Source organism: Vidua chalybeata, chromosome Z (assembly GCF_026979565.1).
Source record: "Vidua chalybeata isolate OUT-0048 chromosome Z, bVidCha1 merged haplotype, whole genome shotgun sequence".
Classification (NCBI taxonomy): Eukaryota; Metazoa; Chordata; class Aves; order Passeriformes; family Viduidae; genus Vidua; species Vidua chalybeata.
Window position 1 is genome coordinate 30,833,643 of NC_071570.1, and position 26,792 is coordinate 30,860,434.

At 37.0% G+C, this 26,792-nt stretch overlaps 2 protein-coding genes across 6 annotated transcripts in view; one reads left to right on the top strand and one right to left on the bottom strand.

The window, feature by feature from the left end:
• Positions 1-233: 233 nt before the first annotated feature.
• DIMT1 (DIM1 rRNA methyltransferase and ribosome maturation factor) lies at positions 234-7,736 on the top strand. 2 transcript variants are annotated; one of them, XM_053931306.1, is made up of 12 exons: positions 234-389; positions 530-603; positions 1,006-1,092; positions 1,476-1,537; positions 1,651-1,744; positions 1,850-1,899; positions 2,709-2,832; positions 2,949-3,041; positions 3,748-3,812; positions 4,070-4,133; positions 4,624-4,730; positions 5,761-7,736. In XM_053931306.1, exons 1-12 carry the CDS (start codon positions 335-337, stop codon positions 5,801-5,803), a joined length of 918 nt encoding a protein of 305 aa, XP_053787281.1. In that variant the 5' UTR covers positions 234-334; the 3' UTR covers positions 5,804-7,736. The 2 variants fall into 2 exon arrangements, with proteins under 2 accessions (XP_053787281.1, XP_053787282.1); XM_053931307.1 differs by lacking the exons at positions 234-389; positions 530-603; positions 1,006-1,092; ... (1 more) ...; positions 1,651-1,744; positions 1,850-1,899 and adding an exon at positions 2,032-2,118.
• KIF2A (kinesin family member 2A) overlaps positions 7,693-26,792 on the bottom strand; it is a 60,967-nt gene continuing 41,867 nt past the window's right edge. For 2 of the 4 annotated variants that reach the window (XM_053931303.1, XM_053931302.1), the window contains exons 14-21: positions 26,123-26,327; positions 22,535-22,645; positions 18,245-18,312; positions 16,447-16,560; positions 15,070-15,220; positions 13,354-13,455; positions 11,226-11,361; positions 7,693-9,412 (exon numbers count right to left, since the gene is read on the bottom strand). In XM_053931303.1, coding sequence (XP_053787278.1) covers positions 9,327-9,412; positions 11,226-11,361; positions 13,354-13,455; positions 15,070-15,220; positions 16,447-16,560; positions 18,245-18,312; positions 22,535-22,645; positions 26,123-26,327 — 973 coding nt within the window. In that variant the 3' untranslated portion in view covers positions 7,693-9,326. The remainder of the gene's footprint in view (positions 9,413-11,225; positions 11,362-13,353; positions 13,456-15,069; positions 15,221-16,446; positions 16,561-18,244; positions 18,313-22,534; positions 22,646-26,122; positions 26,328-26,792) is intronic. The other 2 variants (XM_053931305.1, XM_053931304.1) reach the window with 1 other exon arrangement.

Here is a 26,792-nt window from a genome sequence, read left to right on the forward strand (position 1 = left end):
GTGGGCTCGCTGACTTCCGTCGTCCTTGTTGGCCACTGTCCCTTAGGACTCACGGCTACTGCCATCCCCCGAAGGGTGGGACGGACCCGCTGTTCCCGGGAGGATCGAGCGCGCGCGCGGGCCGCGACACGCGACCTTCGTGCTGCCGCTGCTGCGGTCCGCCGGCCCGCCAGGGGGCGCTGCCCCGCCCGCGCCCGGCCGCACGCGGCCGCTCGCCAGCTGCGGTGCCGCTCGGCACGTGCGGCGCGGGGCCGGAGCGAGCCGAGCGCGGCCGAGGCTGATCGGGAGGGGCCGAGGTGAGACGGGCCGGACCGAACCGAGCGGAGCTGCCGCCATGCCCAAGGCGCGGGCCGGGAAGCGGACGGAGCGCCAGGAAGGCCGCGCCGGCGGTGAGTGCGGACCGGACCGGGCGGGCGGGCCGGCGGGATCCCGGGAGCCGAGGCTGGGCCGGCACTCTCACCCGAGCGGAGTCCTGCGGGGTGCCGGCGGATCGCAGCTGCCCACGGTAACACCCCCGTCTCTTCCCTAGGCATCCTCTTCAACACCGGGGCCGGGCAGCACATCCTGAAGAACCCTCTCGTGGTGAACAGCATCATCGATAAGGTGGGAGCGGCGGCGGGCCCGGGGAGCCGGGCGTGCCGGGACGTGCGGGGAAAACGCAGCCCTCCGCCCCGGCTCCGGCCTTCCCCGGGCCGCGGGGGGACCTGCTGCTGAAGCGCGGCTGGTGCCGTTCATGCCGCCTGTTTGAGTGCGTGGTGGCCTTTGTGTTTGTTCACTTGGCTGCTCGCTGGTTGTTGACGCGTGGCCAGCGATGCGGCATAAATCAGCGTCAGGGCATTTTGGTTCTCCCCGTTTTCCACTCGTTACTTTCTAAACGACTCTCACGCTCCCTTGATACCCAGTTTCAACTTTTTACTGTGTCAAAAGCGCTTACTTTAATTCTAAAGTCAAATGATTGCACGAAATTGGTGCTACGGAAGCATTCAAAATGCCGTTTGTCCTTAGGCTGCCCTGCGCCGCACGGATGTCATTCTGGAAGTGGGCCCGGGAACTGGAAACTTGACAGTAAAGATGCTGGAGAAGGTCAAAAAAGTAAGTACAAATTCTCTCTCATACACCGCCTTCCCAAGCTCTGACTTTGCTGTGGTTTAGACTACGGCAAACAGAAGGGTCTTCATAGGTGTGATGAACATAAGTAGAATTACTCCATTGATACTTTTATTAACGTATGAATAATCCCAATGGGTTTTTAGCTGATCACATAAATTTTGTATGGTTTTGTCAAACTACATTGCTGTTATCCATTGATGTGGTAAAGCTTGCTTGTATTTGGAGAAGGAGGAAGGTACATGGCCTAATTGGGATTTTGAAAGGATTCTTTGAACCCATAACAACAGATACAGGGTTGGGATTTTTACGATTAAATTCCAGTTAGAAGATACATGGAGTTGCAAATACATACTTTTTTTTTTTAGGTTATTGCTTGTGAAATTGACCCTAGACTTGTTGGTGAGCTTCAGAAGAGAGTCCAGGGCACGTAAGTATTAATTGTGGGAAACAGGGAGCACTTAAAGCAGTGGTGCTACTTTGGTACAAATTTTGGCAGCAAGTGCTTAACTGAGGATAACTACAATGTATCTTTTCCCCCAGGTGTCTAGCAAACAAACTTGAAATCAAGGTTGGAGATATCTTGAAAACAGATTTACCATTCTTTGATGCATGTGTGGCTAACTTGCCTTACCAGGTATGGGACAAGCAATATAGCAGGCAACATCATAAAAAAATTATTTTAAAATGCTGATTTCTCAGAAATCATACTAACATTATTATAATAATTATTTTTTCTCAGATTTCTTCACCTTTTGTTTTCAAGTTATTGCTTCATAGACCTTTTTTCAGGTATGTGGAAGAATAGAGCTCTGTATTACCTGGGAGGAAGGAAAATACTTTTAAAAATATTTTCAAATCCATATTTTTTTGTTTCCTAGGATACCAATTTGATGGACCAGAGCTGTACCAAAGTTTTTCTGTAAAAAAAAACTGTTAGTCTGACAGTGCCTGGAAATTAAGTTTATGTTGGTGTATTGAGCATGAGGAGAAAATTTAAACTTGGCAACAGTGAGTGCCCAGCAGATAAAAACAGGAGTTACATCTCCTTAGTATTACAACTAAGTATTATTCCAGGGATAAGCAGGGCAACATAGCATTTCAAATACTTTCCTGTCTTAAGTTAGGCTGGAAAGGGAAGAATCAATGCCAAGTCACTTTTTTGTTGTCTGATGTAAAAATGTAACCGTCTTGTCTGTGTGTCAGACATCAGTATGTCAGCAGCTCTTGATTTCTCTCAGAGGAACATTGGTAACGTTACCGGTCAGTTTTTGGAAAGCTTGGATTTGAAGGACTCAGCAGAGAGTTACTCTAAATGATTTATTAGTCAGGCAACTCTGAGACTAGACTGTCTCTTTCATCCTGATCCATCTAGCAGTAAATAACCAAATTATGTAACAGCTTTAAGGAGACTTGGATGGCTTCACCAAGTTGTGTGATAGGTTTTGGGGTTTTTTTCAACACACTAATCAAGGCAGAGTTGTTTATTATGAATGTTTACTCTTCTAATTGCTGAGGCAAATTGTGTGTTTTTCAAGTGTGTTAGTTGGCTTCTGACATAAAAATTGAATACTTAGAATTGATTTTTCTGTTACTCTCAGGTGTGCAATCCTTATGTTTCAAAGGGAATTTGCACTTCGTTTGGTTGCAAAACCAGGAAGCAAACTGTACTGCAGACTCTCTATTAATACTCAGTTATTAGCTCGAGTGGACCATCTGATGAAGGTAGGTCACTCTGCGTTTAGGTAACTCAGCTATCAAACACAAAAGAATAGTGTTGCAAGGGATGTGAGGAGTTTGCTGCTTATTCACACAGCTGGTTGACTGCTCTTAATTAACAGGTTGGAAAGAACAACTTCAGGCCTCCTCCCAAAGTCGAATCCAGTGTTGTCAGAATAGAGCCAAAGAACCCACCACCACCTATCAACTTCCAGGTGAGCAGTGTATACTTAACATAACATGTTAGTGATAATTTCATATTTCTTCTCACTTACTATTCAATTCCATGTGGTGATTCTAGTACAAACTATCAGCTGTTCATTGGAGCTTCCAAAATGGCTTTTTCTCTCTTGATCAGGCTTGTGTTAGAACATTAACACAACATGCAACCATCAGCTTTGTGTACAGTATCTCTTGTAAGACCAAGGTCAGTTGGACAACTACTAGTAATAAAGTCCCTTTCATCATGGGAGATGTTTCTGGCTGATAATTTTGCAGGAAATTATAAAATAGGAATAAAAAGGAATAAAATAAAAAGGAATATATAAGATTTATCTTCAGATGAGTGTGTTTAATCACAGAAGACAAATGTTACAGAAAAGTATTCTTAATTTTTAAAACACTTCAAGACCCATTTCAGCCTTGCCCAAGGTTAGCCTGATTTTCTTCAAGTGTCTGCCTTCTCTGCACATAATAGCACTTAGACATGAAAAAGTAAAATTCAAAGGGTTTCGGGGTGAAGTATATTCTCCTCCATTTGTATTGCTTTGTCTAAGATAGAACTGGTTTTGTGTTGTTTAGGACATTTCCATGAGGGATATTCCTTTGTGTTCAGTATTGTTCTGAAGTTGTCAGTAGTGACTGTTCTTGTTTGTAGTAGCTGTATGATGCTTTCTAAAATTCTGCAATTTTCAATTTCAGGAGTGGGATGGTCTGGTAAGGATAGCCTTTGTTAGGAAAAACAAGACACTCTCTGCAGCATTTAAGTAAGTAACTTCTATCAGAGGACCAGTTAGTGATTTCTTTTGTGCAAATGCATAGCAGTGTTACATACTTAGTAATAAAGCATGGTGGAAGATTAATACTGATGTCAGAAGCTTTTTCTTTTAGAAGAAAACTAGGCAGCTTTTTAAAAAGAACAGTTCTGTGTAATCATTACAGTTTTTTATAGTAGACATTTACAACCAATTAAGTGAACAATAGTTACAGTTCCGTTTTCATGATAAACATGTATTTCTTTCAGATCAAGTGCTGTAGAACAGTTGCTGGATCATAATTACCGAGTTCATTGTTCCTTACATAATACGGTAAGTTCCTTCTTAGTCTATTCTATTTCTGTGTACTGTGACCTACATACTGACTTCTATGAGTAAAAAATTAACATTGAAAAGCTTAATGTATCGAAGGTTTTCCAAAAGAGTTTGAAGGTGGGAGGAACTTGCCTCTTTCCTTAAAGAAAAATCTAAAAGGGTAATTAAATCATAGTAAAAAAGCTTAAAATCAAGTATATTATTACAATATTGTCCATATTATGTTTGTCTCAAGGTCTTTTACTAATTCAATAAAACATTTCTTGTCTGCTTTTCAGTAGGGTCTTGATTTATATAATGAATGAACTGAGATACAAAAATTCAGATACAACAGAATAATATAGTAATCCAAAATAGAAAAAGTATAACTTAATTTTTCACTTGAAACAAGAAGTGTTCTAAGAGCAGGAAATATTTAGATTATGTAAATGAACCTTTTTCTGTGTTTTGAGTAGAAAATAATTTCTATCCCATTTTTCATTGACAGGAAATCCCTGAAAACTTCAAAATTGCAGAGAAGATACAGACAGTTCTGAAAGATACAGGTTACTCTGAAAAACGAGCCCGTTCAATGGATATAGATGATTTCATTCGGTATTCTTTTTTTTTTTTTCTCTTTATGCCTTTCTTTTAAGCTTCTTTAAATTCTATCTGCATCTGTAGCTGCGTAGCACAGATTAGTATTGGGTTGTACAGGAATAGTAGCGTTTCCTCCTTAGTACCAGACACTCCTTGCTTCCAGTCCTGAACATGAGCAAACACTTAAGGCCTACTTATATATTTTAAATGCTTTTTATAATATTGAGAGCAACTAGTTAAGGATCCCTGTCACCAGATGACACAAGGAAAAACGACGCACCACAGCCTTGGTCATGATGAAGAGACTAATTTGTTTTCTCTGACTCCAATCTTTTATAGTTCTCAAAAGGTGCCAGTGGATTGGAGGGTGAATGTGCCACCTCTCCAACGACACTGGACAAACTACCTGTACATCAAATTTCTCCGCCTCTATGAAAGAATGCAAAACAATAGGTTGTTTACAGAAAGTTGTGTGGGAAAGTTCTCTACAAGAATGTAAACTCAGAAGGCTTTAGAAAACTCTTGATAATCAGGGCGACAGATCCCTATTTCAGATGTTTGTGTACTAGACCCTTCTGTGTCTCCTTTAAAAATGGCCATAGTGTAAATTGGTTATTAAAATTTCTCTAGAGTCTTACACAGCCTTTCTCTGACTTGAGGATTAGGCCATAGTCTAAGCATAATTTTAAATATTAATGATTACCTGCTGTATTCTGCTCTTACTCCCGGTGGCATCATGAATCTTGTCATAATTCAAGATAAAAGTTCCTAGCTGTTTTTCATTTGGAGAACTAAGACAGGTAGTGCTCTCTGACAAAACAGTGAACCTGGTAGGATCCAGCGTAAGTAATTGCATTGAAAATAAACCTGCATCTCTAAAATGGCAAATTTGCTAATAACTTCCAGTTTCAGATTTGCTAAAATTCTTTCTTTTCAGTTGATCAGTGATGGCTGCTTTCATGCTATTTTCTTCGCACATCTTAAAAATGCCTCAAGCTGAAGTTTAACTTGCTAGAATTGTGATATACATATTTTAATCTTTCAGATTGCTACATGGCTTCAATTCAGAAGGCATCCATTTTTCATAGCTACTCCTAGAAGAATGAAAATGCTGTATTTTTTCACCAACGTTTTACCCAAGACAGAGTGGGTGCAGTGGGACAAGGTCATCATAAAAGCAATGAACAGAATACAGCACATATGCTTGGACTCAAAATGTTAGATGTGCTTTTATTGCTGACGGTAGGCAAGAAACTGCTGCTTGATAATTTTAAAAGCAGCAAATTCTTTCAGAGCTGAAGTGAAGTGCTGGACTGCCTCGTTACTGTGTTTTCCTATATATATCCAAAACATGGATTGATGATCATTGAAATCTGTGTTCTCCAATGATGGACTTCACCTCAGTATATTCATGCACAATACTCAACAGTACAACCCATAATGGGTCTGAACAACAAAAAGAAAGTTCTAGTAATTCCTTTTTTTGATATCAATCATTTGTGTGTTTCTTTTGAAGTGTATTTAAACACTTCCTTTTGATTTGAGATGCCTGTCTCTCTCATCCCTCTGGTAACTACCAGCACTCCAAGCCTGTTAGTAATCTGTTTCTCTTAGAGAATCCCAGTGAGCGTTTCTCAGAAAACAAAAGAATTTACCTTGTGGCCTTGATGTCATTTACAGAATTGCCTTTACCCTCTCCTCCACAGTTGGAACTGGAAAAAAAAACTACCAATGGGCCAGGGCTCATAAACACAGGCAGTAGGGTTGGGTTTTCGGTTAACTAAATTCAAGTAGCTATTTTTTAAGGTAACTACTTCACTGTTAATGCTGGAAAAAGTTCTAGCACAGATCATAGCTTTCAGTGAGATTTAGAGCAATGCATGCAAATTAGCAAAACCTCCTTTAAGAAAAACTATTTATATACATCATTGAATCATTAAGGTTAGAAAAGATGTCCTGAGTCCAGCTAGCAGCCCCATTGACATCCCATTGGTTTTTAAAAAGTAATTGATACAGAAGCATGTATAGAAATAGGCACTCAAATTTGCAGACATGCTGAAGCATTTAAAAACTGACTTGCACATTTATTTCACAATTTAATAATTCAGTAATTCTAGTGCTGCTTCATTTCATGCAGAAGCAAATGATGAGTTAGGTAGATAGTCCAACCGTATTCTTTGTGGCTAATACAGAAGGAACAAGTGCTGAAGATATGTATCACACTTCCTGAATGTTTCTGTTTTACTGGAGAGGAATAGAGAATAAGCTTGTTTGAATCCTGTTAAAGTAATTTTAGTGTGTTACGGCAATGGGCTGCAGAAATTCAAGTTCCACAACCAGCCTTATCAATTTTTCTTTATTCTAACTGCTTCAGTATCAGGTGCAGATCTGACTTAGAGCAGGCTCTGTCACAAAAGCTGGCAGTAGACACAGTTTCAGCTAGCATGTGCTACTTGACAGGACACATGTAATTTACAGGGCTTTGTAAAAAGGTGCTGAAAGCTGACTGTCCTTTTGGGACCCACAATAAACCACAGACTGGTTGTGGTGCTAGGCTTGCATGGACAGATAGTATGGAAGCCACTGTTACTCCTGTGGGATGCCTCAGTCTTCAGAAGCTTTTTAGAAAGTAAGAATTGTTTAGAGCAGCTTCAGAGAAAACCTCAGATATATGATAACCTGTACTATCCCCTGCTAACAGAAGCTATTGCCTTCTATTCCATTGGCTTTTTTCTTTTAGTTCTGATGGGTGATGATCTTAAACAAATGTTCAGAAAGAGATGTGATTTTTTTTTTTTTGTTAAGATCTGCTGCAAAACTAAAGTCAGGACAGTAATCTCGGGAACTTCCTTCTATATAATGAACTTGTGTAGAAGAGTTGGCTTTATTTTGAAATCGGAGGCCTTTTGAAAAATATAACTGATGTACTTGAAAATGTAAACCCTTCCCAAAGCATAAGAGAAATTCTCAGATGTACTTCATTTAATAGCTTAATTTATTAAACACATTATGTAAAATCTACATTGTTTCAGTTTTCATGTTTACACACAAGAGGGTTTTTTATTTTTAACCATTATGCGACAAGAGCTTCCCATAGCCTACCTTTCTATGGGAGATACAAACATTAAACACTACAAGAAGTTCTGGCTCATTTAACTCTCTTTTCATTGCCTTCCCTTTATTCTCCCCCACCAGGCCTGGCACAAACAAACAGGCTTGTATTCCAAAAGTAGTTTTTAAACGTTTCCAAGGGAAAGTCTGCTGATACAAACTCCTGGAAAGAGGGAGAACTCCTAAAGAGATCTACAGTTCTTACAGGAAAGGTCAATCTTTTTTGCATACTGACTTGCAAAAATAACTTGAGTGCCACCACCTAAAAAGTGCTGATACACATGGCGCCATTTGTGAGAATTCAGGTATTTGTGGGATTTCTATTAGCGCTAGGTAGAGGTATTGTGCAAAATCATCAAATGATGCAATTTCACCCCACTTTTCAGCTGCTGGCACTGTACAAAGGGAAAAATAGTATTAGCTACTTCTTAAAGCAACAGAACTACTCAAGCTACCTGCAAACTACGGTTAATGTACATGTAACTTTGTCATGCATCAAAATCCAAGTTTTTAAAACAGTATGTGAAAGGCCAGTATGGACATATTTATCCCCAATGTTTGATAGTTAACTTATCCATACATAGCATTATCACACCATACCACATATCATATTGTCTGCATTATCCTAAGATACAACTCTCCTCAGTACGTAAAACATTACCCTTTAATATACATCAACTAATTTATATTTTTGTGGGTTTTGTTGATTTGTTGGTTTTTTTTGGTTTTTTTTTTAATTGTTACAGATAAAATGTTAAAATTACACAGCCATTTGTAATGGTATTCAAATAAATCAAAATTCCAGATTTTCACATGAAAAATGGAATGTCCAGCTGTTTGTCCACTCTTAACAGCCTGCAGTTCCTCTTAAAATGATATGGCACATCCTGTGAAATAAAACTATCCACCAAAAAATAAGTTTTCTTGAAACACACACACTAATTGATATTGACAAATAAGGAATGTATTTTTAAGGCTGTGCTTTAGAAGGAGAATATTTAGGGTTAAGTAGCCTTCATCAAGGCACAGATGGGAAGAGTTAAGCACAGCTGTTTGTGGAAGAGAAGTTACCTAAAACCACTAGTGAGGTGTGCATGCACGCCACAATTTTAGACTGCACAGCTGGTCTTTGTCATAAAACTGAACATGGTCAGAAGGAAGTGCTGTGACTTTTTAATGGCCACAGTTTTACTTTATTAAAAATATGGCAAGTATTTCCAAACATTTCACTATTTGAATAAATGAAATATTCAAAGTGCTTCACAGATCTGAACCCTGCAGGTTGTGCTGTCTGGTCTAGAAGCATTTTGTAGACATCAGGAGCATTTCACATAAAACTGAAAATGTCATTCAGGTGAATAAGAAACAGGAGATTTCCACAAACATTTCTAACATTTTTACTCTTTCAAGTAGTTGAGTTCTCTCGGTCACTAGGTTTTGTAACAAATGTGTGCTACAGCAGTACAGGTTCATTAATTCCTTTAGCAGCAGAGGCCCTTTTCAAAGGGCACGTGGTCTTTTCGGGTTGATCTGTTTACTGGCCTGTTCCTCTTCTTGTAGAGCTGCCCGGAAAGATTTCACTTTGTCTTTAAGAAGAAAAACAGAAGAATGAGTACTGATGTGCCTGTGCTCAACAGATCTTGAAAGTAAGCCCTGATCCTCCACATCCCAGCCCTAACAAACAACAAGGAACATTCCTCCACAAAAATAGCTGACACTACAAACTACAAGGGGATTGAGCTAAACTTGCATCCAAAACTATACAAACAAGTTGCTTAGCAACTTAAGTGTCTTCTTGGATACTACCCCAGTCTCTATGCAGGATAGGTTTGTAAACTGCACAATTGTATTCTCAGCATGTGAACTGTTCACACTTCCATTCTCCTTCTTAGAGAGTCTAGGGAGATAATGCACTACCTAGATCCCATTCCTTCCCAGCACCTTCCAAACCACTTTTAGGGACATACAAAACCATATATAGACTACAGTCTGCCATTTCTAGTACATTCTAAAACCCAGAATAGTAAATTCTAGTCCCTTCTGTTTTCTTATGAATGTGAAAAACATTTGTGAATAAGTTTTGGAACTTACTCACTGTAAATAGTTAAATGCATTGTTCACTGGTTTCAGTGTAATTCAGTAAGAATGGGAGAAACCTGAGAAAGGAAGTGTGGCATTCTTATTTTTCTATTTCTATCCCTTCCGTGCCCCAGTAATATGCCCAAGAATGGGAAGAAGGAAACTAAAATGATGGCAAAAATATGTCAGTTGCACAGTGACAGAAGTAAAGGCTGAATGATTCAGTGACCATTACATGCCATGAGCACAACATAGACAGCATTTTTGACTTTATACATGTTACCTCCTATAAAACTACAGTTATATTAAGCTGGCTGTAAAGATGTGAGATCTCTTAGCATTTTACCTCCAGAAGCCCTTTCAATAACAGTATCTGCTAAGTTTCTGAAGAACAGGTAGTCACCTAAACTGCATTTTATCATTGCTGGTGTCTCAAATAGTCATCTTCTGAAGAGAAAGCCATCATCCATAAAAAACAAAAGGAAACTCCAAATCCTAGCAAAAGTGTAACTGGCATGCTCAGGAGGCAAGCAGGCCACATCTGATCTGCTTGTTGTATTACAAGCAGATACTCAGACTGAGTAAAAACTGAGATTTTAACTTACAGTTTTTTAACATATATCAAGAAAACTGTTCTGTCAGCCCCCTAACCCATCCTTGAGCTTTTGCCAGTATAGCAGTATGTCTCCTGGAGTCTAAACAGTTAACAAAAAATGAAAAGGAAAATTAAACTCTGGGACATAACCAACTGACAAGCTGATTTTAGAAGACAAGTGGAAGAGTTAATTTTGGGCACTGAGAATTAGCTGCAGTTTCTTTTTCAACAAACACAGGCTGACAAAATTCATACAAGGGCTGTTGAAGAAAAAAGTGAACTAATAACTAAAATACTCAGAGCTTCATGGCACTCTTAAGCACAGTCTTAAAAATTATAGCAGGCTCCCCGCTACACTACAGAACAGCAGGGACTGGGAGTTCCTACTACTTTTTCCTCATTACATGGCCTTCTATTCTTTTTCGTACAGTTGGTTTGGATTTTCTTACCTTCCTTTAGTGTTTTGGAAAAAAAAGAAAAATTGCAAGACTGAGTTTGTACTTCCTGCAGTTAAAGCACAGACTCCTCCTTTACATTAGGATTAACGGATCATAGATGTGAACTTGTTCTTAGACTGCAGAATAAATGTACCTTCCACTGAAGGCCAGCATAAGTAGGGACAGAAGACCTTAGAATATAGCCACTTTTTTTTCCTCCTTGTTTTTACTGCAAGTCTCCATGGCATATGCTAATAATGTACAGAGAAGTGATTAAAAGCAACTTACCTCTAAGTTCAGTCAGAATATCAATTTTTTGCTCTAAAATTGCTTCAAGTTGAGTAGCGTAAGAATCCACATCATAGTCTACTTCTTCTGTCATCTCAAGAAGTAGTTTTTCAACTTCCAACCATCTAATGGATTCCTAGATAAAAGTTTAAAAATACAACAAAATACATCAGCAAAGTGTCAAGACAAAGAGCTGATTAAGACTTCTTCGCAGTGACCAGACATTGTACTGCCTAGTCACCTCAATAAGACAGATTTCAATCCAAAACTGAAACGTTATTCCTAATGCAGCAAAACTGCATTTTTTCTACATTATTTTTTAATTTCAGTGGTCATATCATCACAGGCAAGCCCAGCTACCCAGTTCTCTTAAAATTCAGAACATTAGATGGTTGTAAAGCTGAGAAATTTAGGGAAAAGAATTTAGACAAGAGTCAAACTTTGAAGTCAGGCTCTAAGTATGGGCTGCCTACTACTATATAGTCACAGAATCATTATTACATTCAAGGAGCCAAGATAATATTGTCCTGTTTAGAGAGAAGCTGTATAAAAGGATACCTGTTTTAAACTCACTATTATATGATCTGAATCCACACACAGAAATACAATAAAGGTTGGTAAAAGAAGCTCATCTTCGCACTCTGAGCATTACAAAAACTAAGAGGGAAAAAAAGCTTGTAGCAAAGAAGAATCTGGCCAGGAGTTTAAATGTTACAGAACCATGCAAAATTGTGATCAGAAGAACTGAGCCCACTGGAAATGCTTTAGTTTAAAAAAAAAGAAAGTAGCTGACAGTTATAGGCATACTAGAAAGCTTGGTTTGACATATTAAGTCTTTCCCTCTGTGCTCCATAGCCCAAGTGAAACTAAAAATGTAGTCCAAACCCCTTGTCTGTTTCTTGGCTTTCAGGAGAGATGGAGCTTACACTGGGGTAAGATTCATCTCACCTAAAATAACCTTGTACATTGAAGACAAAGACTCCTGAACATGTAGAGCACTGTAAGTTGCACTGGTGTATTTTAGCCATTTTTGTTAGGAAAGGAAGTTGTTTATCAGCTGCTTTCAGAAGAATGCTGACAGATTGGCCAACAGCTATTGGCCTTTGTATAGGTGCAGCCCACCTACACACAGCATAAACTAACAAGCCATGCCATGAACAGAGAGACCTGAGGCTTGAACACATTTCCTCCCAGAGACTGACAGAAGGAGCAATAATCTCCAGCAGAAGGCCAGATGGATACACAGAGGCAATTACATCTTAAACTAATGCAGCTTGTCTCCAGAAGCCACATTAGGACATAGCCACAGCATATGGCACATGACTTTCACACTTCTGTATGTTTTACTTCAGGGCTCATGTTCCATTATAACTAGACCTCTACATCTGCTGTAAGATGTTTTATTTAGCATCTTGCTTTATTGTGAACACACATCAATGTTCCACTAAGCTAGATACCGAGGCTGAGGAGATAATGTGTATTCCTTACAGGTTTGATGGTCTGCTGTTCTCTAGAAACAGATGTGCCAAACTGACAGCTTGCCTGAAGGCTTTAAGGTTATGAACAGAAACAATCCACATTTCCTTCTGAAAACAAGTAACTCATACTTATTGCCATGATTTTGTGAGTGTAAAAGGTTCCATAACACTGACCAGCACTACATGGGAAGTACTCCTTCCAAAAGCCCTGAATAACAGCGAGTGAAAATTGTATGTACCTGTAACACGGAATCAAATAGGCGGTTTGAAATACATGCCTCTCTTCTGGATCTCAGAGAGAGATGTCACAAAAGAATACTCAGATTCAGACACAATACTTGGAGGGAGATGATCAAACAGAAATGGTGCCAGCAGAGACATAACTATTAATTACCAGCCCAGCAAAGGAAAATTTTACTAAATTTCTGGAATGACACAGAAATGTACTACTCTTTAATCATGGGGACAAAGACCAGGTGTTACAGAATCTGTTCCTGTTTGTTTGATACAATCAGCTTAACATAATAGATCAGTTTAGGAATCTTTGTCAGACAGAATGACTACAGATCAGATGCTCTCCATCTTCAAGAGTATGCACTTTCATTGGGAAAACCTGGATTCCTAAATTAGGATAAAACGAAATCTTTTACCTGGAAGACAGTCCTGTGGTCTTCTACTACTTGCTCTTCCATTTCTACCATTTGTGACACAGCTTCATGGAAACTAAACAACTGCGGAGAAACTTCTTCTTCCTAAAAACAGTAGTTAACTTTGTTAGCGTGGAGAGAACTGTGGCTACAGAAAAATGTTGAATGTGACCCATTTTATCACAGAACATGGAAAAAAAATATGCAGAAGGCAAAACCTGTCAAAAATAGAATTTAATACTTCTAAGAAGTATTAAGAAAGTCTCCAGGAATGAAGGGGCAATAAATTCAAAATATTTACAGAGTTAAATTTAATTAATATTCACCAAAAATTTCCAGTCACTAATCCTAACAAATACCAGAAATCAAAATATTCCACATAAAAATAACAAGTTAAAATAATGGGAAGAGGAAGTCTAAAGGGAAGAATTATAATTTCTAATAGATTTTAGTGCCCACAGAAGATTTTGGGTTTCTGTCAGGGCTTTCTGTTATGCATGCTGCAACAGACACGAAAAAAATGTAGAGAAAAAAAAGAGAACAGCCATTACATTCAAAACATTCCAGAAAATCAGAATTAAATTAAACTTTTGGGAAAAAAAGTCAAATAAATGTGAAGGGAGAAATCCAAAATCTACATAGTGACTGATAAATTAGAAGAATGCACACATGGATTTACAAACTGAAACCTTCTAAAGACAGCTTCTTTCGAAATGAATAGTCAGCAATAGAAGGCGGAACTACTGTAGGCTGTAATTAATGTTTAGCAACATTAGGAAGGAACAGTGTAGTTCCTTACACAATGCCTTTGAAATATTTTTTAAAATATTTTTAAAATCTTTTTTAAAATCTTTTTTAAAACATTAAAAAGGCTTAAATTCATTCAACATGAATGAATGAGCAATGAACAAGTGATATGAGAGGATATCTGGTTGGAAGGAACATCCAATAGGAAGCTCTAGGAATCACTACCATGTTCTTATGAAACAAAGTCCTAGAAAAAAAGCCATTTACTAAAGTGACATACACCACAGATATCACAAAGAGATGACTGACAAAACTTAGAGTCTTTTGAAAAATGTTAGGATTGTAAAGATTTTTCTTTTCTATTTTTCATGGGCATTCTCAGAAATAAGAGTTTAATCCCTTCTGGAATTTAAGGACCAGGACTAAAGCTGATAATCAGCAATGAGGGAGAATGCCCTTTAGAAGACATCTCTCAGCTCCAGCCCAGGTAGACATACTGGGAACATCATGTGGCAGTCTTCCTAAACCGTGTACTGGGGTTTGACCCTAGGAAAACCAGAAGGAGGAATGATGGGTAGCCAGATTTCCACATGCAGGGAATGGCAAACTCAGTTGAAATGAAGTTTGCATGCAGGGAGAATAATGCTCAAAATGAGAAAGGGTTAAATAAAACAGATGAGTTTTAGGATACTTCCAACTTCCTAAAAAAATGTGATGTTATCGTGGAAAAAATGCATACTATAGATCATCACCACAGCCTGCCTAGACATTAAAAGCCCTAGTCAGCAAGGAAGATAAAGAAACTAATCAAGAAACATTTTTGGATTTGGGAATGAGCATAATACCATAAACAGAAAAGGTGAAGAGGTATGCTGTATGTATTTAAGATCTTACTGACAGGCTATTGATCTGGATTTGTTCTGCCCACTGTATGTCATCATCTCTTTCTACATAACTCTGTAAACCACTCACATTTTGTTCACAAAGCAGTTTGAGATCATCTCTCTGAGGAGAGCTTCCCACACCCCACTGTGTCTCCAAGTCATCCATCTGATTGGGGGTATGATGTATAATGGAACGGATATCTCCTGCAGCACTAGGATCAACTGTCAGCTCCTTCACCCTATGGGCAGAAAATGTTTCATTTGAAAATTAGTAACCTCCTGTGCAAAAGAGTCACAACCAAAAATAAAGCTCTACAGGTTTATGCACAATCAGTTCATTTAATAAGGAAGATGATGATGTCAGCTTCACAAATTTAATGTACTTCCAGTGACAAAAAGATATTAGTCCAGTTCCTAAAAGGCATGGACCCTTGCATTTTTACCACTTGCATGTGGATTAAAGTAAATCTAGCAAGAAGTATTTTTTTTCTGATTGAAATCTTACAACTTTTTACCAGTTAGGAGGGCAAAAATTCCAAACCCCTCAACATTAACTCTTTTACAATGGGTGATATTTCAAAGCAAAGGTCATTTAGCACCTTAGACCTGACAATCTTTCTTTTTCTGCATATACAATTGTGTTTTAAAAAAGTTAGTCAATCAGCTCTGCACTAGCTGTTATAAGCAAATCAACCAAGAAATTCTGAATAAAGTAATAACTTGCAACCAAACATTTCAGAGAATAAATAGATCCTTTCCTTAATTTCAAAGGTGAAAATATTTTAATAAAATGGTAGGCTCTCACAGCATGTAAGTAGTTTAAAGATTGACCGTGATTCTGTAAAAAAAAAGCCTATTTAAAAGCAAGTTTATGAAAGATACATGGAAGTCTAAGAGCAAATTTTAGAACATACTCTTAATTTCTTTAATAGGAAAAATGTTCTTTCAAGTAGCACTTATTTACTATATTTTTCATTTATCTTCAGAGTGCTAAAAAGCTTTAATAACATACTATATATATACATATATATAATGTAAATATATAAATAAATATATAAATAAATAAATATATTAAATATATATATATATATATATTTATATATGTAAGAAAATTTTCCCTTTCAGAGATATTCAAATTACCCTAAACACTTATTATTGTTTAGAATTGTTTAGATTTTGTTAGATTTGGTCCACTAAATGTACAAAGGTGACATCACCATTTCTATTTTTTTAAATGTATGAGGGAAACTAGCAAGCCTGGATACAGAATGTGGATGTTTAAGGAGGGTAAACAAAATACTGGGAAGATGATTGCATATCATGCAGAACCATCACCTGCCAAAACAAAATTAAAACAAAGTATGTGTGACTCAAGGCAAGGGGACTAATGAAAGGTTGGTCTGTAAAATTACATAGTCAAAAAGAAAACTTAAAAATAAAGTTCCATGTATAGAATGAAGTAGACCTGGTGTTTGAAGGAGAAAAGTCGTCATACTCATAGGAAGGAGAGAGATCAGAGCGACTGCCACTACCCTGTGAGAAGGGAATGTCCGAAGGACTAATTCCAAATTCCTTTACTCTGCAGCAGCAAAATACAGTGGCAAATTAAAAGAAAATGTTCTCATAAACACAGTTAAAACGACAACTTTTTGTTTAGCATACTTCTTTAATTGTTTAACTAAAAAATCATTTTTATAACACAAGTGTTTTGACATACTGAAACTCTCTGCAAGCAATTCAGACCACTGGCAAAACTGAACAAAACCAGTGCTGCTAATTTGCAGGGGACTTTAACAGCAGTGTTTTGAGAAAAGTAATTCCCAATTTCAGTTTGTATAGTTAATATTATTTGGTCTACATTCAATATTCCACTAAATGACTCCTTTTAAGATATCAAATCACTACAGCTACAAACGCATAAATTCTATTTCACCTCTTGTTGTCACTGCCCACACACTAGTGTCCAGCACGAAAAACTAACTACTATGAAAATGATGTATTGTTAGAAAAAAAAAAAAATCTATACAAAACACATGAAGCAACATTTCAGTGACAGGTATATACTCCGTAACAATATACAACTTTAACACTAAGCGGAGGAAACAGTTTCAGTACAGCTATTTAGTACACTAGAAAGAGGTACTTAATTTGTTTTGTAGTGACTTTTTACGGAGTCACTTCAGCAACATAAGTTGTGTAAGGGGTAGGAGTTCCAACAAGTCTGGAATGTGCAAGGTCCTGCATCATGTTACTGTAAGCAGAGGAGTAGATGCCTCATTCACTTCAGGGAGGAAGTGAGACAGACTGGTCCAAGCCAGGCAGGTTTACTACTAGCTCTATTAACCCAGACACGAGGACATTTGGAGACTGAGAGAAGCAGGCAGTAAGCCTTCCAAGTAGGCCTTTGTGCCTTGACAAGCAGAAGCAGTTGTGGCTCTGCCTGACCTCTCACTGGGGCAAACAGACCCGCAGATGGTAGCCTCTTCTGGAAAAGCCAGGGCTTCTGATCTCCCAGACGCTGTCTGCCCTTTGTCCTTTGCAGCAAAGCGTGGGGTATCTCTGAGGCATAGGTCTGGCTGCAGGGACATACAGGACCTGATTATACCATCTCCACAGGAGAACTGCAGTAGGTGAGGGTTCCTTTCACACTCACTGGAGAGAGTTTAACACTTTCTTACAGCAGTACAGGTCTCAAGTGATGCATCTGCCTTTGGAGGTGCTAATTTCTCTACAGTGATCATAAAGCTTGTTAGATTTTCTGCCTTTTAAACCTTTACTTAGGGTTTTCAGATATTTGCTTAAATTTGGGAAGCATGAAATTTTATATGTATATATAATACAGACTGGCAACTGCACATGATTCCACAAAAGGGATGGGGAAAAAAAAATCACATCATAGAAAGGTATTTAGCTAACAGTCCAGGGAATCGTCATGAATACCAGCTATCCCTAATGCAAGAGATGGTCCTTTCAAAGGGCAAAATTAATAGTAGCATGTCCTACATACCTTGCAATCCACATTATCCATCTCTGGATAATGGCATAGATGCAGTTTTAGTAGATTCTTTTGTAATGGTTGTACAAAGTGACAATTTAAATTGAATGTGAGCCTGGATCAGTAATTTGGTTTTGATTTTATTGAGAAACACAACTACCACTGAATTATTCAAGTAGCTAAAATAATCATACATCATAGAACAGCATCATTTCAAATGTCAGTCATCAACAGCCAGTACAGCTTTAAGAAATAACGTTTTTCATACCTATTTGCGTATCTCAATGTATTTAGAGTGTTTTCACATGATGCCATCCCTGGAGAAATAGTAGCAATCTGGAGAAAACAAGCCACACGTTAGCAAATCATTTTATACAGATGAAAGGGTAGATAAATTTAAATGTATATATTTTTAAATATCCAGTTTCATTTCTCATCTTCTACAAAAAATGTCTGCTATGTACAGCAGACATCTCAGGGACACAGATGTCTAGTCAAAGCTTCAATTTAATTTTTTTAATCCTACAAGGAACATCAAGAATTCACAGAAATACAATTTCCCCAACCATCTTGGTAACATACTGTGTAAATGTGAAATTTTAACTTAAAAATACACTCCTCAAAAAAGGAAATATGCAACTCAGTAGACCCTAAGTCTAATATATCCTATAAACAATTACCAATTTTTTAAATGTATCTTTTGAGACCCTCCTCTGTTCAAGGAGATTCTATGCTGATTTTGGCCACATCAGAAACTGAACTTAATAGTAGTAAAAATAAGCTTAACTATTTTCCTAAGTAGAGATATATTTTTTCTCAATTAGAAATTATCTGTAAACAGTATTTGATGGCAAACCTTTCATGAGACCTATCTGGAGTCTAAAGGTCTTTCTTTTCCCTGTTAAATTAACTACTCTGAAGATAGCACCACCAAAATCAGCAAAATCAGCAAAAATTAAAACTGTGATTGGGAAAAGTGGGATCATTATTTCTCCTAGTTTATCTCAGTAGTCCAATTTTTCCACCTGTTCTCTTCCCTAAGCAATTGTAAAGGCTCTACTCAGAACAAACACCTCTATGATCCTACACACTAACATTTTTGTGCCATCATAGACAAAGGAGACTGAAACTGATGGTGATTAAATAATCCTCGTTTTCTCTTTCATCCTGCTGCTGACATTCCTGTACAAAAGCAGAGGTAGTCATCCCAAGAGGAATTTCTCCTGGGGAGAAAGGAAAAATATGTGGTGGATGTGATCATACAGACCTAAGTTTAAACCTCTAATACTGGTACGCATCAATTACTAAGGAAAATAACAAGCGTGTATTTGAGATCACACAGCTGCATGTCTCTTCTGGGTGCTAATTAACAAAAATCTAAAACTTCCTAAAGCCCTTCCAAACTCAAATAACATGAAAAATGCATACATCTCTTCCACCAGTTTAATGTTCAGAGCATGCCACAGACAGTGATGTTTAGATTGATGGCATTTGGCTTCCCAAGCCATCGTTAGGTGTGATACAGCCTGGGGACAGCTGAACTATCCTGACAACTGGAAGTGGTGAATGAATTCCATGTTTTCCTCTGCTTTGTCTTTGTGGCTTTTGCTTTACCTATTTACTACCACTGCTGTAACACTAGGAGACTGCTCCAACACCTTAAGGAGCATAACATACAGCTGCTCTAGGGAAGTGCCACTGTAGATGCCTTGGTCTCTGTGAATACCCTGTTCAGGACACATGAACTTGTGCACAAGTCTTGGTGTATAACCTCTCCTCAGGCCCCAGCCAGCCCATTCTAGGGAGGGCAGGACTCAGACCTCTCTGTTGCTCACTTTCTTGTTCCTAATTCCAAATGAGGATGGAAAAAGCTGCACTACTTATGAACAGAAGCATCTTTAAGATGTGTAATAATAATTCTTCCTATTTTGAATGTCTCTATACTGCTTATAAGCCATCACAGTTCGATCAATGGTCCTGCTGGGACATGGAAGTCTGCAGGTTCCTACTCCTACCCTGGAGGGCTAAGGTGTCTGACCACTTCAGCTGTGACTGCAGCACATGAAAGATGCAACATGTCAAGGAGCAGCACTGGTTAAAAAATGAAACTATTCTATGTAGTCACACTGCAACTTTCAAATGACAATTCATTATCCTACAATGCAACTCTTCAAAAACTTGAAATGGTTTCTCAAATTATTTAGACAAGAACAGTAAAACTGCAATGACTGATAAAATGAAAAAAATATTTATGCTGACTGTAAAAATCTGGATTTCTTTTGAAGGAAGCAAATCCTAGTCGTAACTGTTCACATTAGGAAGTTCCAAAACTTTATGAGCTTTCAAAATATTTTTCTAAACAAATTTGAAAGAAACAAAGAGTTTCCAAATCATAGTTTCATGTTATATACAGAGAGAATACTCCATCCCTAAAGATGTAACTTTTAAAACTGCAACATATCCATTAATAATAAAAGGAAAAGTCACATAAAAATGAAGTGTAGAAGCTAGCCATTGAGTTTTACTCAAATATCCTCCTTACAGATTTGTATATCAGAAAGCAAGTGGAACACATATAGCAGGTATTTTACTATCTCAGGAATCCTTTAGTAAGTTAAAAATCACAAGATTTTACTACATCATTTTATACGCATTCCATATTGAAAAGCACCACACAGTTGAAGATGTCTTATTCAAACAGCATGTTTGAGCAGTGTATCAAATCCCTCTTGTTGAGAAAGTCCTTAGTAATAAGTAAGGACCCCCATTGCTGGCTGGGGTTAAACCATGACAGTATCTTAAGATGAAACTCTGCTGATTACATTCTTAATTAAAAAATACATGTAAACAAACACTAAAACCAGAATGTCACAAGTGGTCCTACTACTAAGAAAAATAGCAGAATGAATATGAAGGCAATATCTTATCCTCAAAGAGGTTTCTTAAGCTTAATTGTGAACTGTAGTTATGTGAATGAGAAAATTAAAAAAAATAGTTCAAGAATATTTCCACTTTCAGACGAGATTCTTTTTGTTATTAAAGAACTTCCATGAAATATTCATAAAGGTTAATTATTTGATGTGCAGGGAGTAATTTTTCAAACCAACAGGCTAATTTTTCAAACCTCCTTCAAACAGTGTGGATACACGTGCTAGAATTGCACCATCTAATCCTGCATGAGATTCATGAAGTTATAGAGTCATACAATGATTTGAGTTGGAAGAGACCTCTGAAGGTCATTTAGTTCAAACCTCATGCAGTGAGCAGGGATATCTTCAGCTTGGTCAAGTATGTCTCAGTGAGAAAGAAAACTATCCTGTTGTTTCATTAGAGAACTGAAGGAAAAAAAGGTTAATAAAAATGCTATTTTGCCACCATTTTCAAATTAGAACCATACCTAACAGCTAAAGGGAAGACTAAGTTGTCCAAAGACCATAGTTTACACATTGTGGCCTGTAGATTTCTCTGGCCTCTAGACTAATTAATTCAAAGAAGCCTGTGAAAAATAACCAACACAAACAAGCCTAGTAATCAGTATGTACTGCAGAGAGTTCACATAGTCATAAAGAGAAATGTTACAGATGCACAAATAAAACAACTGGACATCAGGACTTTTATCTGTCCTTTCACTCATCTGTCAGAAGAATTCTGTTTTTCACACTGGCACAAATGTATATTTACAGCTATTCAACAATTATTTACATATTTATATATACTTAATATATATACAATATATACAATATATATTTATATATGCTATTTATATAATACATATTTATAATAGTTAATAATTTATAATATTTACAATATCTTTATTTATATTCTACTTTATATACTTATATATTCTTATATATATTTTATGTATTTACAACAGCTATTCATCCCATCTATCCCAACAACTTCCCCTTCAACAGCATGAAGCATATTCTGATGAGCTTGATACCAACTTTTAGTTAATCTTTGTCATTTATAAATCACAACTCATCACTATTTCCCATCTACACCCTCTTTTCCAGAATTCTGCAAAACAAACAAGACTCTTTTATAATTAAGACACTACTAAAAAAAACAAATGAACTTCTCAAGGTGGAAGTGTTTCTAGCTGCCAGCCTAGCTAGAAAACCAGCAACAAGAAAGTCAATAAAAAAGTGAGAAGGGAACAAGTTATCTAAAATCACAGAATCACAGAACCCCTTGAGCTGGAAAAGACCTCTAAAATAATTTAGTCCAATCATTACCCCAAGGAAGACTACCAGCATGTCCCTACCACATCTATGCATCTTTTAAAGATCTCTGAGGACTGAGGCTAGACCACTTCCCTGAGCAGCTGGTTCCAACGCTTGGCAACTCCTTTAATGAAGAAATTTCTCATAATATTCAATCTAAACTATTGAGAAATGTCTCTTTTGAAATCCCTCTTCACATATAATGTCAATTAGTAAATAAATATAAATCCAACACACTACCAGTAGCATGCAACCAATTTTAAACATAAAAGCCTAAATTTGCAGTGTCTTCTCTTTTTTTAATTGTTAGAACAGTTACCAAATCAACTTACCATACAGGTACGTGAGTTTTCTCCAATGAATGAATCTCTTAGCACCTGAGTAAGTTTACTTGCTCTGAAGGGTGTGTGAGGTTTATTTCGGCCTAAGGCTCTAATGCACTCCTGAAAGAACAAAGAGATTCTTTATCATGGGTTAAATAAATGTAATAAAAATGCAATTCAGAATCAGAAAATACATGCCTTATATCTGATGTACTCCCCCAAAAATATCATTAAAATGTACTGCTAAAAGCTTGGATTCAATAAGCGTTAGGCTTCTACTTAACATTAAGCTCAGTAGAGTGGAAAGAATTTTAAAAGGATTAGAAGCCTAAAAACTGTCTCAATGTCATCCAAATTGTTTACATCTACTGTATCCAAGAACAAAACTAAACAGTGTTGATGTGAAATGTTCAGGCTTACAATTATTCCCAATTATCACCTACAAAAGCCTGAATGAGCTACAACCTCTGCCAGCAGCAGCAGTATGGGCAGGGACATGGGTTAACTGCACCAGTTAAAAGTAGGGGCTTTGACTCTTATTTTACCACTGTCTTTCTTTACAGTTTAGAAGAAAAACAACTTTCTCAAAGCTTCCACAGGTGACAAACCAAGTAGGCGTAGCTCTCTACTGGAAGCAAGCTCTCTACTTATAGCATTGGAAGACATTGGAAACATTAGGTCACTCCCTATTTTAAAATAGTCTTTATGTGAAGAAACAGTTATAAGATCTTCTCTTCCATGCCCAGAGGCAAGGGGCTACACTAATATTTGCAACTGAATGCATTCCAGTGAGCAATACTGTATAGATGTAAATATTACGAAATTACTACAGAAGATACAGCAGAACTAAGTACAGCAGTGACACCAAGATACTATTAGTCTAACCATCACTTCTGTCCATTCAGCACTCTAATATTGTCTAATAAGTTATTCCTATGCAAAGAAATTTTAATTTTAAATATTTGTATTGTTGTCATCATAATATTTTGCCTGTTAATTCCAGACACTGCGTTTTCCTTAACAGACATCTCTTCAGATGCAAGGCTTCCTTGGCCTTTGAAAGTATCTACACACAGAACTTCTACAACCAACCAAACTTCAATTGTATTTCAAATTAGAGGTTTGCTTTTAGCTCCACTAATAAATGGAATATCCTTTGTGTTGCATGAAAAATTGTACAGAATTTCAACTAATCCTCCAGCTGCAGACATATCCTATATTGAATTACTGATATGGCAATCACCAAGTTTTAAAATATTTTAATTTAGTATAATGATTTTTAGTTTGCTTACTCCTGAAAAATTAGAATTGGATTATCTCCGTACTAATAAAAAATAATCGAAGGACATCACCAGCTTCTAAATTTGTAACAGAGTTTTAAAGTACATTTAAAGATGTATTTCTTGTCAGCTTCTCAAATTATTCTCTGCTTAAGTAATTAATAAGTTTACTATTTCTTGAGTGCAGGATATGGACACTAAACATTTAATAACAGATGCATTTACAGAGTATTAAATTAAAGAATATGAAATCTTTGTGGTTTACTTATGCTAACGGAGCATGTGTTTTTGCAAAATCACAGAAGAAAAAGTACTATAAACATCAAAAGCAATAAAGATGTAAAATCTCAAGGATCAATAATACAAAAATCCCATGCAATTTGATAAGATAAATAGGATACTAGTGAAAGTTAAATCCTTCTGTAGTCTACTGATTTTAGTATACAACTTTTAGTAGAGGATATTAATTCTTTTTTTATGCATTTATGATTAAGTTTTTCCATACTACAAGTTTTGCTGTGCTTAACAAATTTTAAAAAATCTCATAGGTGCTGACACAAACTGTGCTTGTAAAAAAAAATCTATATGCCCACTATTAGGTGGACATTTATATAGTGTTTGAACTTTCAAGTATTAACCTCAGTGCCATTGTTTCAATACATCTCTGAAAACCAGGTAACAAAATGACAACACTACTCCCATGTAGAGACAGTGCAGAAATAAATTCCTGTGCCAAAATCCTGAACAGGATAGGACTGATACTCGGACAGAAAGAGCAAATCTTGGATTATTAACAAAGACCACTTTGTCAGAATGTATTAGTTTAATTGGTACTTGAAAATAATTTCACAGCTTCTGAATACAAATGGAAAAGGTTGTATAATGTTTTTGGGATAGATGAAAAATGGCACACATGTCACTGAGAAACGTTTATGGTTTTGTACCACCTTTTAGACCTCTGCAAGACATCAATTTATTTTTATTTCCCCCTTCCCCAAGTAATTTGGATGCAAATCACTAGTGCAGCAGCAGCAGAACTTTTTGCTATAATTAAGAAGACAAGTTATATAAAAATTAACCAAATATATTGGATGAGCACTATCCACTACAAAATAAATAAACTGAAAAAAAAAAAACCTCAAACCAAACCCTCAAAACAAAATAGCTTTATTCAGTTACATTTGGAAATGAGTAGTAACATCAACCCAATGGTTCCTGCATTGCCTACTTCGATGTCAAAGCAGAATAGGCCAAAGTTTTGGAACTGCTCCTTCCAATTTTTCAGTATGCCATAGAATTTTGTAATGACACATTATACATGACAATTTTATGGTGTGTTGTGAGATCTGTTTAGTCAGATGCCAGTCTTCTCCCAAGTTTATACTAGGAATAAAAAGGTAACCACACAGATCTTGGGGTTCAGATTTTTTTATATAAAACCAGTGTTGGTGCTGAGAGTAGTAAACATAAGCAAAACTAACCAAAACCAGAGACAAATTATAAGAAACTACTGTTTCTCCAGTTTGAAATAAAAAAATTACTTCCTCTATTTAGACTGAGCCTCTTTTAATCACTATAAAATATCAAACAAAAAAGGCAGATGAATATTTAAGTAGTATTTCTTAGCTCTATTTATATGTCCTAGATTGGATGTATAAAATCTGTAAAGTGACTGTATCAGACAATTTGCTATGAAGAAGGGTTGACAAAAATGGATTTCACCTTTCAAGGTTTATTTTAATTATTTGCTAGTCTTTTCTGGACATGCTGCTGTTGCTTTGCTTTAGTCAATATATTACCAGCAGTAAGTATGTTGTCAGTGTAGTATTATTTTTTATTTTAAAAAAGAAATAAACAGTGAGAACACTAAGAGTAACTTCCTGTTAGTATTTCATATCTTGAGTACCAAAGTAAGTAATTTGCCTTCCTATTTTAGGTATATATCAGAAATGTCTACAAATTCAACCACTGGGGACTTTTAGTGTACTTGGTTTTTTTTGGGGTGTTTTCTTGTTTGTTTAGGGGCTTTTTTTTTTTTTTTCAGTTGGTTGGTTGGTTGGTTTTGCTAGGGTGTTTTGATTTTATTTTACAAAAACTGCATGTAAGTTGATAGCACAATGTTTCTGCATTGTTTTTACTTGGGACTTACTAAGTGTTCCCTCATGCATGTAGAGGAAAAATTAATAAATTGGTTTTTACCTGTCATATCAATAGACAATGTAGACAAGCAAAGCATGCAAAAACACTAATTTTACTTGTCATTGCTATTATATGTAGGCTTCCACCTACTCCAAGGCAATAGAAACATATCGGTTACCTTGAGTGCTAAAAGGCTCTTGTTAATTTCTGCACCTTCCAGTCGCGTCTGCCTATCTGCACTCGAAGTATCTGCTCCTCTTTCATTGCCAGCCAAATCAATCAGAGAAAATTTACCATGCAATTTGCCTTTCCTTCTGAGAATAATTTGAAACACTGCGTGGCTTCGAGATGAGTGTGCATTTGCAGATGTCTGGCCAGATGTCCTTTACACAAGAGACGAGCAAAGAAAGACATTAACCGGAGGATCATACATGTTAAACACTAACCTCACAATGACAGGTTTTCAGGGCAGATTCCTGTATTTTCTTACATGTTGATAGAATGTCTAGCACTCTTGGGGACACTAGACATAGAACACTAATAATTGGATATACATAGTACAATTATGCCTCTTCTTCTATCTCTTTGAATGGAAATGGAAGATTAATAACATTTTGCCTCTCTTTTAAAATCAGATCTTCACATATTTCAGATTATCAGAGAGCTTCCATAAAAATGCTGATGGCATTTTTATCTGATCAAACAGCAGTCTATGCTCAAGGCTAATTTTAAAAACAATGAAGCTGAAGTCTTGAAAAAAAAATAAAAGTAAAAAGAACTGTGCTTAACCTCAGCCAGTATGCATCAAGGCCTTTTACAGATGAAGAACCTGGCAGCATTCCAGTTTT

Coding starts and splice junctions, on each gene's coding strand:
- DIMT1 (XM_053931306.1), top strand. CDS start 335: ATGCCCAAGGCGCGGGCCGGGAAGCGGACGGAGCGCCAGGAAGGCCGC. Junction 1,745..1,849: donor TGGCTAACTTGCCTTACCAG/GTATGGGACAAG, acceptor ATTTTTTCTCAG/ATTTCTTCACCTTTTGTTTT. Junction 4,134..4,623: donor ATTGTTCCTTACATAATACG/GTAAGTTCCTTC, acceptor TTTCATTGACAG/GAAATCCCTGAAAACTTCAA.